This window comes from Nansenia antarctica (genome assembly GCF_963989245.1).
Source record: "Nansenia antarctica genome assembly, chromosome: 4".
Taxonomy (NCBI): domain Eukaryota; kingdom Metazoa; phylum Chordata; class Actinopteri; order Argentiniformes; family Microstomatidae; genus Nansenia; species Nansenia antarctica.
In genome coordinates, this window is record NC_137689.1 from 35,542,301 (window position 1) to 35,555,406 (window position 13,106).

General features: G+C 41.1%; 1 protein-coding gene across 1 annotated transcript in view; it reads left to right on the plus strand.

Annotated features, from left to right (window-relative positions):
* Positions 1-303: 303 nt before the first annotated feature.
* vstm2lb (V-set and transmembrane domain containing 2 like b) overlaps positions 304-13,106 on the plus strand; it is a gene marked incomplete at both ends in the record, with an annotated part of 44,656 nt that continues 31,853 nt past the window's right edge. Inside the window, one exon of the mRNA XM_080528294.1 lies at positions 304-421. Within this exon, the coding sequence (XP_080384420.1) occupies positions 304-421 (118 nt within the window). The remainder of the gene's footprint in view (positions 422-13,106) is intronic.

Consider the following 13,106-nt stretch of genomic DNA (forward strand, 5'->3'; position numbering starts at 1 on the left):
GGCCATAAAAGTTAATAACAGAAAGTAGATCCTTCCGCTTAATTTACTTTCTCTGACAGCCGCTGCACTCCAAGCTCTTGTCCGTCCGCCTCAGTTGGAGAGTCCTGTGTGCCAACCCGGAGGGACGCGGCGGTCTTATAGTGTCGAGAAGACAACTGCATCTTGCGCGTCAAAGCGCACTTTCTGTCCGGGGCTATTTTGTCTTTCCGAGGCGACAGTCATCCAGGACGGGTTTGGATATTAGTCAACGTCCTCCGCCTAATGTGAGATTTTCATAGACACATTGAAACACCAACCTAAGCAATGGGAGCATTTGGAGTGATAATAGGGATTTTACATGTTATGGGACTCTATATTCAACTTAACGCCGCTTCCAAACCGCCTGGGCACGGCGAGGTGGACAATCATTTATCTGGAAATGGTATGTTAAATGTTGTCAATAATTATGTATATTGCATACACCAAATAATACAGTGACATGCAGACGCGAAATAAGTGACTGGGTGGGGTTGTCTGATGTCTAGGTGATACCTGCGATTATTGTTTCAATATAAAGTTAGGGCATATAATACATATTTTCCACAGTAGACTATTTTTGTCTGAAAAGGCTTATTTCAAGTAATATATTGTACGTAACTCTGGGAGGTTAGGTGGACTCTTTGTAATGTTGTTTTGTTTCTCTATTTGTGTGAAGCAATGCATAATGGAACCGATTATTGAAAATTAAGTTTTTGTGCATGCATTATGCCAACTTATACAGATATTAAATAATTATTGTATAAATGCACAACACCACAGTTTGAATAACAAATAATTATTATATTTACATTTCTTAACATTAATTTTAGTCAGGCTTCATTATTTTACACCTAAATAATACAATTATTAATACAATTATTATTAAGCAGCCTAACTTACAGCTACAAATTATTAAGTGGACAAAAAAGAAGGAAGACCACACAGCTACACTATAATAGGCTAATGGATAATTGGTTATGGATCAAATTCATACACATCAATATCCACACATGTGTATCATATCAGCTGCTAATGTGCTGCTACCTTCTTTGATTGAAATACTTCTGAACATTATTTATTAAATTGAAATGCACATTGTGTTCATTAGTAATCAGATGAGATTATTCATTGTACATTGAGTGTTACCATCTTCTTGAAGTGTCAAGCTGGAAGGACTAATATTTCTTCTAATATGCATCCAACAGTGCACGAACATGTGATGATCTTGTGTAGCCTGTTGATCATTGGGACCGTGGCACCTGATGACATTATGTGACATGCTCTGGTAATTTTGGCCGTAAGTCGGCAACCAATCAAAATGTTCAGACTTTTATTTTGAAACACAGAAATACATTTCAACGTTGAAAATCACAACACAAACTCGCTAGTCAAGCCAAAAAACTGTAACACAATGGATTGGGTGAGTAACCCCCTCTGCTATCTAGTTAACTAGAACACTACTTTACATTGTTACCTAGTTAACTAGAACACTACTTTACATTGTTACCTAGTTAACTAGAACACTACTTTACATTGTTACCTAGTTAACTACAACACTACTTTACATTGTTACCTAGTTAACTACAACACTACTTTACATTGTAAGCAGGCTCACAGATCAAGCTGTGTTAGCTGACTAGAGATGTGTCATTGATTTTCAACACTGAAAGGTATTTACACTTTTCGAAAGAAAAGTCTGAACATTAAATCGGGTGCCGACCTGCGGACCAATTGACCAGACCGTGTCACATACTGTATGCAGTTGTTTTCCTCCACAGTCTAAACTGCTGCTATTTCTTTGTTATGGGTTAGGGTTAGGCTACCATAAGAGTAATAGCACATGTTGGTCTAACAAAAGAATGCACATGACTAGAGGAAATGTCCCAGAGCTATAGATATGTGTCATTCCAAGTCAGGTAGAGGCGATAGACCCTCACAGTTAAGAGACATTGCAGACAATGAGTGCTTCATCTGTTATACTGTTTCCATCGGGGTTCTCATTCTGCAACAACAGTGTTCACTGACTAGTACTCGTCTCATTGACTATACAGGGAAAGAGCCCGTTTACAGAATGGAACAGCCTATACATTCTATTTTACAGAATGGAACAGCCTATACATTCTATTTTACAGAATGGAACAGCCTATACATTCTATTTTACAGAATGGAACAGCCTATACATTCTATTTTACAGAGGATATCAGGGAGGATAACACATTGGTTTTAGAGGTGGTATTTTGACAGGGAGGAGTATAAAAAGGGGGGGGGGGGGGGGTAAACCTGAACAGGTATGTACTGCACATTACACATGACATACACAACATCAGAGGTCAAATGTGTATCTATAAGCCCATCATGATTTGACTTTCCAAACTGTTCATGAACTGCCAAAAGTTGTATATCGGTAGGAAACAAAATAATTATAATTATGATCTGTGGACTTTTCAGATCTGTTGACGCAACCTTTTATCAGCAGTGTCTTACTACTGTGCATACACAACCAGTGCCTTGATAAAATGGTGCTCTCTATGCTTACTGTACTAATGAGTATTTGTGCCAGAGGTTTTTAACATGCACAGGACACAGTCACAACAGCTTTCTACAATGTGTATGCTGGCTATTGTTGCATGCTGCTATTGTATTGTATTGTATTGTATGTGATAAACGGTTTCTCATTGTCTTTCCAGTCAGTCCAGAGAGCTTTATGTCCATAGCATGTTAGCTTTAGCCAGATCATTATAAATGAGTGTGGCGTATACTGACAGTGGAAGGCTTGACTATCTTGGAAAGGGTAGAAAATCAATTAGTACGCATTAGTTCCGGAGGGAGTTAATTAAAATAGGGTTCAACTGCTATGTTCTCTCCCCAGTCCATGTCTCACTACCCACAATGGAGAACCGCTCAGGGTGGTGAAATCCATAGCATAACTATTTTTTTAAACAGGGTACTCTAATTTTTAAATTAAGATCCTATAGACAGTCTCAGCTGGGCGCTCTCTGTTTCTCAGCCTTTTGTTTTTGCTCTTGACAGAGACCAGCTCTCTCCACAGAGATGAGAGCTGCATCCTTTGAGGTTAAGTAATCCCCATGGGAGGTTTTTTATCAGGCCAGACACTGGTGGGTTGATGAATGGCCCAGTAGCTGGGGAGCTGTGCCTTCATGTAGAACACAGAGCTGATGCGGTGTTCCAGAGGGTGCTTGTTAGATTCAGCGCAGGCTTGTTTGTATCCAACACTTCAGATAAATGCGTCCTTCGGGCGTTTTTTGTGGCCCCTGCATGGTCCCCTGCTTGCTCAGCCAATGGGTCGGTCTTATACCTGTGCAGCTAGGCAGAACATTGTAGAGCAGGTAAGGCAAGGTGGGGAGATCAGGTCTAACACCTGTCCCCTCTGACACATGTGTGTCTGGGTCATCTAACCAGTCAATCTAACAGGTCCAGGTATGAGAAGGCTGCACAGAGACAGCATATGGGAGGAGGCGTGCAACATACACAAGACAGTGTGTGCAAAACATGCAAGACATTGTCCGTCAATAGATACGGACATACTGTACTGTATGTACTGTATGTTTCACCAATATCTGAGAGATATTTTCAGACATGAAACAACTGAAGATGAATACAACTAAAACCAAAACATTAAATTAGCCTAAATATCTGTAATCAGTTGAATGTTGTCCTCCTAAAAATCGATATCGAAGGTGTTGGGATCTACTGTTGGACACTGAATTGAAAGTCAGGGCCATATCCATTCATTAGGCACCAAAACAAGTATCTCAAATGCTCTGCCACTCCTCTCTGCTTGGTGCCCCTTTTAAAGAGGCTTGCCAGCCCAGGCAGTTTGCATTGGCTTTCAATCTAATATTGCTCTCACTGTGAGAGAGAAACAAGCAGATTGCATGCTCACACCATCACAGTAGAGGGTCATGGCACGGTGCTGGTAGTGGAGACGAGGACCGTTGAAGTGACGCACAGCGGTGCACAGTGGACCTTGTGGAAACAATTGCTGAGCTTTTCAGTGAAGACATTCAATGTTGTTGAAGGGTCAGTTTGCAATTCTTTCCACACACATTTCCCCCCATGAGAATTAGAATATGTCTCAAATACTGTTCTGCCATGTTGCCATTGAATGTGGCTTCAACAAGGCTGTCTGTCGAGGAGATCGGCGCTACGAATGGCACTGGGATACTGGTGAGGAAATCGAATGAAGTACATCACAGCTTTGATAATTGGAGAGAGGAGTCTCAGTGAGTCGAGATCACAGGCAGTGTAAAATATTGAGGAACAGGTCCACAGAACGTGACACTTAGCAGTGAGCCTGAGGGATCAGCCTGGCGTGTTTTATCTCTTCCTACTCAGTACCTGGTCACAGAGAGCCTCACCAGGATAACCTCCTTGCAAGACAGACTAGGTTTCAGTGTAAAAAGTCACTTCACAGAGGTTCTATAATCTGTACCTGTTCTACTGTACCTCCTTTCATCAGTGGTGAAATAACTAGATAAATAACTAATAATAAACTTACTAGATTTGTAACATTTGACTAAATAATAGACTACACTCTTTAAAAAAAAGTTGTAGTTATTACATGTGTTATTGTATATACATTTGTATATGCTGGTAAAGTGATTGCATCATAATCATATAATACCATAACAAAGAAGCTGTCTGGGGCAAACATAGCAGGTTTGTATTATTTTCATATGAGACTATAAATATAATATATGTAAATATAGCGATTATGCAATTATTTTGGAATGTGATATTTCTATTTGATATTTCAGACAAGTATAATGGTACAAGTAATGTGGTTAATGTGACCACTGGCTAATATAGCTGAAAATAGATTTTTGCACAGTTTTTCACATGGTCTCCGTTTCTGGGATGATGGGTTAAGTGAAATAATGAACACTAGTCATTTGTATTACGGGGAGGTCAGGTTAGATAAATATGACCATGTTCATGGCAGCTTTGTAGCTGAACATTTGTTTGGTGACAATCAATCAACAATCAATTTATAGACATGCACAAACAACCATGCTCAAAGGAAGTAACTGTCCAAGGATGACTGGATGAGTCATCATCACATCAGTCATCTCCACATTACAAGAGGGGCACACTAATGTAAATCTCTGTACCTATGCTGTGTTACTGTATGTACATATGCTGTGTTACTGTATGTACCTATGCTATGTTACTCACACTTTATAGTGTATATGTTACGGTACATGTGGGAATACGGTACATGTGGGAAAACTAGGGTTAGGTGCTAGGGTGCTACGGTTAGGGTTAGGGTTAGGATTAGGGTTAGGGTTAGACATGCCAGCATGTACCAAGTCAACGTAGCACCTAACCGTAACCCTAGTTTTCCCACATGTACAGTTTTCACACATGTACCATAACATATACACTGGGCTGTTTTCAAGTAATATATATTTTCTGAACAGCAAACCCAAATTGAGTTAAAACATGACGTGGCAATGGCAAGCCTGTGGAGACATTAGTCCGATGCTGTGTCCATTACTAGAAGCAGAATCTGGTACTCTAACCATTCCAACTCCTCAAAGCACATACCCCAAAAAGAGTGAGAGTGTGTTGAGATTGCGATTACCCCAATGTTAGCTATCATTCACTGGGTCTTTCTGATGGAGAGAATGTGACATGTCTCGTCACTAGCTCCCAGCCACTCTGTATCAACACAGACTGCTACATCTGAGTGCGACACATACACTGCAAGGAAGAAGGAAATAGCCTGTGAGCCACCTGTCCCTAGGGCTATGAAAAATTCACTCCGGAGGCGAGAGTATCGGCTACAACAGGCAGACATCTGTTCAGTTGATTACCGGCCCATTCTTATTTCATTATTTTACCTTCCACCTTGAATGGAGGCTGAAGGTCTCTCAACACCACATTATTTCCCCAAGGACGCTCTGCTGCTCGGCTCCACTGTGACTCTGAGCTTCCTTGGATGTTATTGACTTTGCGGTGAATTCCCTGTCTAATATTTTTGTTCATAAGTATTATGGTGGTGTGTTTTTTTCATATTTAGTTAGGAATTGCCGGCAGTAACTGTATTCCACACATCATGTTAAAGGGATGATATTAGAGCTGGGTGATATGGACAAAAACACCAAAAAACATTATGATCATTTAACCAATTTAACCTCAATGATAAATCAGATCAAGTCATGATCAACTTTTTGGAGCGTCACTGTATTGACAACATTCAACATGTGAAAAAAAAGGGAATCCAAACAGCAGCTGGGGCTTGACATTAACCCTTTTTAGCCACTTTTCTACGGACAAGTAGGACAGATTTTGTATATTGAGCTGAACTGGTCCAAAAATGAAAACCAAAATGGTTTGTAAACACGGGCCAAAAAGGTGACTTTGTGTGAAATTGTGACAATCCCTCCATCTTTTTCTTACTGTTGTGTTTTGGGCGCAAGAAAGCACTTCATCAAATACAATTCATATCAAGGTTAATTAATTCATGACATGACTAACATCTTAATAGTTAATGTGCCCCTGTATGATGACGTGGTGGTTTTATGTTGCTTAAATACAGGGGTGAATAGTTATTTTTTCTACTGGTATGGTACCTGCTACATGTGTACACATGTATGTGCACATACTTGGTAGTAGGCTAATGATCACGTTGTTTCATCTACATGGGTATGGAATCACTGGCACAAGCCTCATCATCATTTCGGTGGAGGGTCTGGGAGTCCTCATTAAGGAGGGTCTGGGAGTCCTCTGGACTTCTCAGCACATTTGATGCAACTACATTGTTTTTGACTATGTAGTCAACTACATCGTTTTCAGCAACAGTTTTAAGCAGAAGTTTGTTTTAAGCAGATGTTGTTAGAAGCAGATGATGACGCTTGCTACGAGCCACAACTTGCATACGATCTACACACATGTAGTGCCACGTATCCCTAACCCTAGCCATGTATCAAGGACGCATATATATATATATATATATATATATATATAGAATAGACCCCTACTGCATGTTTTACTTTAAGATAGTGGCCTGTGTCACATGCACCGTATTCACATCCAGCCAGTGTTGAGTTGTACCTCATTGAGCAGATAGGCACTGAGACATTACATTAGCCTAACATTGTTAATGTTATATTGGATTAAATTATTCTCCAGAGGTAGTCAATCTTTTGATTATTTAACTACGCTACAGGAACCCATGAATCTCTCTAGTGAAGGCTGTATAGGCTCTTCCATGCAGGGAAGTGTACCGGTATATATAAAATAATCATGGGCTACAGAACCGATAGAGACAGGATTTTTCAAAATGATGTGCCTATAATCCCCAAACTATATATAACCACAACACACCGACACTCATATCATGGAATAAATTGGAAAATAAATATGAAGATCTTCCTAACACCGAAATTGTTGTCAAAATATAGGCCAACAGGCAATGCAGAATGCTGGAGGAAATGTACGGAACGAGAAGCCAATCACACACACATTTTTTATACATGCCCTAAATTGAAAAGGTTTTGGGAGGCAGTTCAAGTAAAAATAAAAAATAAATTTACCTTACAAAATCCTATACATCCAGTCAATATTATACTCGGTCTTATTCCATTAGATATACACAGGGAGGGAGATAAATATTTGTACACCATATTACGTATTGCGGCTTTAAAGCAAATTACACGTAAATGGTTGGACTTAAACCCACCAACTGTTAATAATTGGAAAAAAACTGTTGAAGAGATAAAATAAATGGAAAGAATTACTTATAAAGTGGGAAACCGTGAAGAGCAATTCACTATGAACTGGAGTAAATGGACCGAATGAATGAGTAGGAAGAACCCCCCCCCCCCCCTCACCGATCCCACCCCTCCCACCCCCTCCTTTTATCTCCTACTTTTCTATCTCTATCCCTATAATTTCTCTCTTCTTTTTCTGTATTTTCTCTCTATTCTTTATTCTTTATTTTTTTATTTTTTGTTCTCTTTAAAAAAATAAATTTAAAAAATGATGCAGGATGAACTTAGACAAGTGAAGAAAACTTGTAAAGTGTATGAAATGAACTTGAAATGTAATGTACAACCCTGCAATAAAGTATAAAAAATAAAAAAATAAAAATATCATGGAATAAGTAAGCATTAGGGTTTGTATTATCAGCCAATATCCGCACCATGTAATTATAGTTCCCTTAAAATGCTCCCGCACATACAGTAGGGGTCTATTCTGATGTCCTGTGCCTTTTACACATTTCTGGCTTTGCACTTTTCAATATTTGGTATTCCCATTCTGAAAAGGTGTGAGCGTATCTGGACTATGAGGCATTTCAGTCTGCGCTCTTGGGAAATCACACACTCAAAATCCCACTTCTCTGGTGGCCAAGAAAAATCATCAATGAATTCAATTCAAGATAGATTGGTCTTCAGGAATTAATGTCCTATAGCAATAAAACCTTTATTTTAAAGGCAGTCATTCTGGATAGTAGGGTAAGGGTGCTCATCATTATTATGATAAATAACAACTAGACACTCTGTCTTTGCCATAGGCCTGCTTCTAGATACTCTGTGTTTGCCATAGTCCTGCTTCTAGATACTCTGTGTTTGCCATAGTCCTGCTTCTAGATACTCTGTGTTTGCCATAGTCCTGCTTCTAGATACTCTGTGTTTGCCATAGTCCTGCTTCTAGATACTCTGTGTTTGCCATAGTCCTGCTTTTGCTTCTGTGTGGAATTGAATTGTGGAAAATATTCCCAGCCGACACGTGACCGACCTTCAACGTTGAAAAGTGTTTGAAATATATCAGTTGTTATTTCATCGTCGAAAACACGTTGGAACAACGTTTAATGCTACATTTCCTTTCAAAATCTAAACAAAATTCAACAATGATTCAACCTTGCTCCATGATGTTGATTCACCAGTGAAAAACGTTCAACTGCCAGCTGGGATGCCATATGTGTCTGTTGGTGTCCTCTCTATTTTGTTTTATAATTATAAAGCATAGGACTGCATCGATTTCAATGAAGTATTGTAAACCACAGGCACAGACAGATTGCAAAATAATGTCCATAGCACTATCAATAGGGGAAACATTGCCACAGTAAGCTAATGTACACAAATACCTATAATAAAATAAAACATGAGAATCTCTACTTTAACCCCATATTAATTGTTTGATTTAAAATCCAAACTTTTGGACTGTAGAGCCGAAAGAAGAAAATAATAAGAATAAGCAATGAGAATTTCAGCATATATATGTATTATTACCCCTTCATTAAATTAATTTCAGAAATGTCAATGATACAACATTTCATGACGTGTAAATAATAGGAGATGTTTGGGCCCCTGGTGCTCATCCACAGCACCAAGCCTTCAGGTTGCACCTTAACTGCTCCTCCTGAGACATCTACTGCCCCCCAGCACTGCGTCTCCTGAGACACCCACTTTTCCCCTTTACCGTGTCCCCTATGACTTCTACTGCCCCTCTTGTACTCTCTGTTCTCCAGTGTCTATATATATTATTATTTTTTAAAGAATCCTTCCATCACAGAGACTGCCAATGGCCCTGGGCCTGAGCTAGATTACTCTTCCTGCTATGACTGGTGGATTGATGATTCACTTGCTTAGTCAAATGTATTGATTGTAAGTCGCTTTGGAATAAGGCGTCTGCTAAATGCCAAAAATGAAAAATGTAAAAAGCCTGACAGTAGATGTCATTTTCTTGTATTTTGTTGTCTAAACACTACAGTTAGCCACTTTGAGATTAAGAAACATAAGACAGATCTCTCCATATAAGAAGCTACTTATTGTTTCAGACCCTATTCTCCAGGGCCTACACTGATTATTAAACTCATTCATCAATTTAATGTAATATATATATATCTCAAGGGGACTCAAGGGTCATTTGCATCCACCGTGGTGGGGGTTCATACAACATTTCTCTGTAGATTTGTTCTGCCTCTGAACGTGACTCAGATGGAAGCGAGGAGTTAATGACCCTTTGATTTTGCAACCTGTCACCTCAGGGTGGCATGTTTTATTTGAAAAATGTTTGTACTTAAATGAGAGATTGATTTCCCTGCTGCTCCCCGCCAGGGCCTGTTACATCAGATATTTCACACTTGGAACGTCGCTGTGTGTTTTTAAGCGTGGGATGAGAGGCGAATAAACGGAAAGATAGAGAGTGCTCATTCCCGTCCTCTACTCCCCTGTTGACCCACGATTGGCCGCGCACGACTCCGATATCGTTCTGATGACAGAGAGATGTCATCATCACGTTTGCTGACGACACCGCGGCTGTAGGCCTGATCACAGACAGCCTGCCAGGGAGGAAAACAACCTCAACCATCAACATCACAACCAAGGAGCTGATCTGGACTACAGGATGAAGAAGGGGGGGGTGGATGGCATGCCCCCATGCGCATCAATGGGGTTGAAGTGGAGGAGGTCAGCAGCTTCAAGTTACTTGGGGTCCGCATCACTGAGGACTTCATTAATGGACCCATCACAACAGCACAGTGATCAAGATGAAAGCGCACTATTATCACCTATTTTTCTTCAGGTGGCTAAAGAAATTTGGCATGGCCCCTCAGATCCTCACCAACTTTTACAGCACCCTAGAGAATCCTGTCTGGTTGCACCACTGCCAGGTATGGCAGCTGTGACCGTCCTCGACTGCAAGACTCTGCAGAGGGTGATGAAGACAGCTCAGTGCATCACTGGAGGCGAGCTACAGGACATCTACAACAGGATGGTCTCGGACCGACAGGTACCAAGATAGTTTCTACCTCCAGGCCATAAGACTTTCTAATTCTAGCTGCGCACGTCACACTCACTTATACTCACTCCCATCACTGCTGCTATGTATTACTGTATTGTATTTCTCACCTTATCTGGCATTTATTGCCTGATGTACACTTATGCCTATTACACTTATTATTGTCTATTGTGTTATTAATGTTTGTTTGTATTATCTTATGTCCTGATATGTGCACGGTTAAGAGGAAGCTGGCAAAGTAAGCATTCTCATTCTGTGCATATGACCAAACTTTGACTAGGTTTTTCCCCTGACTATCATCAGTCTTCACACATACACATAGACCAGAATCAGAATCAGAATCAGAATTGCTTTTTCTTACATCAATGTACGGATACAAAGAGTACAATTATTGGGTTCTAGACACACAGTCCTCGCTGTGGAGACACATTTATTAATAACCATGCAGCTCTTACTCATGCTTAGCCAAACTCATGCAACTCACATTCCTTTTTGAGAGGGGTAAAACTAGAGTGAAAGCAGCAGAGAGAGGGGGGAGATTGACAGATCAACCACATACTGGCACACTGAATCTATCCATCTTACTTTGTGTCAGATATTTTGTATGTCTGTGTGTACACATGTACACTGCTGAGCCAAAACATCATGAGCACCTGCCTAATATGTTGTCGGTATTATGTCTAATATGCTGATGCACCCTGTTGCCGGTTTGTGGTTTGTCCCTTCTCGGACCACTGTCAGTAGGTACTCACCACTGCTGACCGCGAGCACCCCACAAGCCTTGCCGTTTCAGAGATACTCTGACCCAGTCATCTGGTCATTCATCAGAGCAACGCATCCGATCCTAATATCTAAAAAGCAATACTGTTTTCTTATTTTATCGGATTAAAGTAGCAAAGACCACAAATTTCCATTGACCGCCAGTCAAACTACACTTCTACCACTCAACAGAGGGTGTGATCGTTCTGATGACAGAGAGATGACGTATGACTGCTCTGATGAATAACAATTTGGCTCATGTCAAAGACGCTCAGGTTTTTTATTCCTGCCTATTTCTCCTGTACACATCAACATCAACGTGAACTGACTGTTCACTTTGGCTCGCTCGAGCCTAAACATTATGACCACTGACGGTGACCAGTGAAGTGAATAACGTTGATTATCTTGTTACAATGGTAACTGTCATTGGGGTGGTATATATCAGGCAGCAAGTGCAGTCAGGTCATGAAGTTGGATGTGTTGGATGCAGGGGAAATGGGCAGGAGTAAAGACCTAAGCAACTTTGACAAGGGAGTGAGGGACAAACCACAAACCGGCGACAGGGTGTAGGGCACCCAAGGCTCATTGATGCGTGAGGGCATAGAAGGCTATCCTGTCTGCTCTGAACCCATAGAAGGTCTACTGTGGCACAGGTCACCAAAAATGTTAATGGTGGTCACGGGAGGAATGTAATCACAACACGCAGTGCATCACACCTACTGTGTCTGGGGCTGCATAGCCGCAGGCCGGTCAGAGTACCCATGATGACCCCTGTCCAGAGTACCCATGATGACCCCTGACCCCGGTCAGAGTACCCATGATGACCCCTGACCCCGGTCAGAGTACCCATGATGACCCCTGTCTGCGGTCAGAGTACCCATGATGACTCCTGTCTGCGGTCAGAGTACCCATGATGACCCCTGTCCAGAGTACCCATGATGACCCCTGACCCCGGTCAGAGTACCCATGATGACGCCTGTCAGAGTACCCATGATGACGCCTGTCAGAGTACCCATGATGACGCCTGTCAGAGTACCCATGATGACGCCTGTCCGTGGTCGAAAACGCCTACAATGGGGCACGAGAGCGTCAGAACTGGACCTTGGAGCAGTCGTCAGAAGGTCGCCTGTTCCAATTAAGTCCCATTTTTCGGTTTACCTGGGGAAGTAATGGCACCAGGATGCACTGTGGGAAGACGAGGGTGGGAGGGAGTGCGAGTCTGGGAAATGTTCTGCTGGGAAACCCTGGGTCTGGCCATTCATGTGGCATCAGTTTGACACATAATGTGTATATATATATATATATATATATATATATATATATATATATATATACACGCACATACACACACACACACACACACACATGGCATGATATATATTTGTTTAGATATGTATTTACTTACACCACTTTATTTAATTATTTCTCCCATGCTTCAGGTCCATCACAGCACTCAGAGCAGTACAGTGAAACATGTCATGCATCCTCCTGCCACCACCAGGAGAGGAGTATGACACTGCTGCTACCTGTGCCTTTAGAAGTTGGATACTTGAAACTGCAGA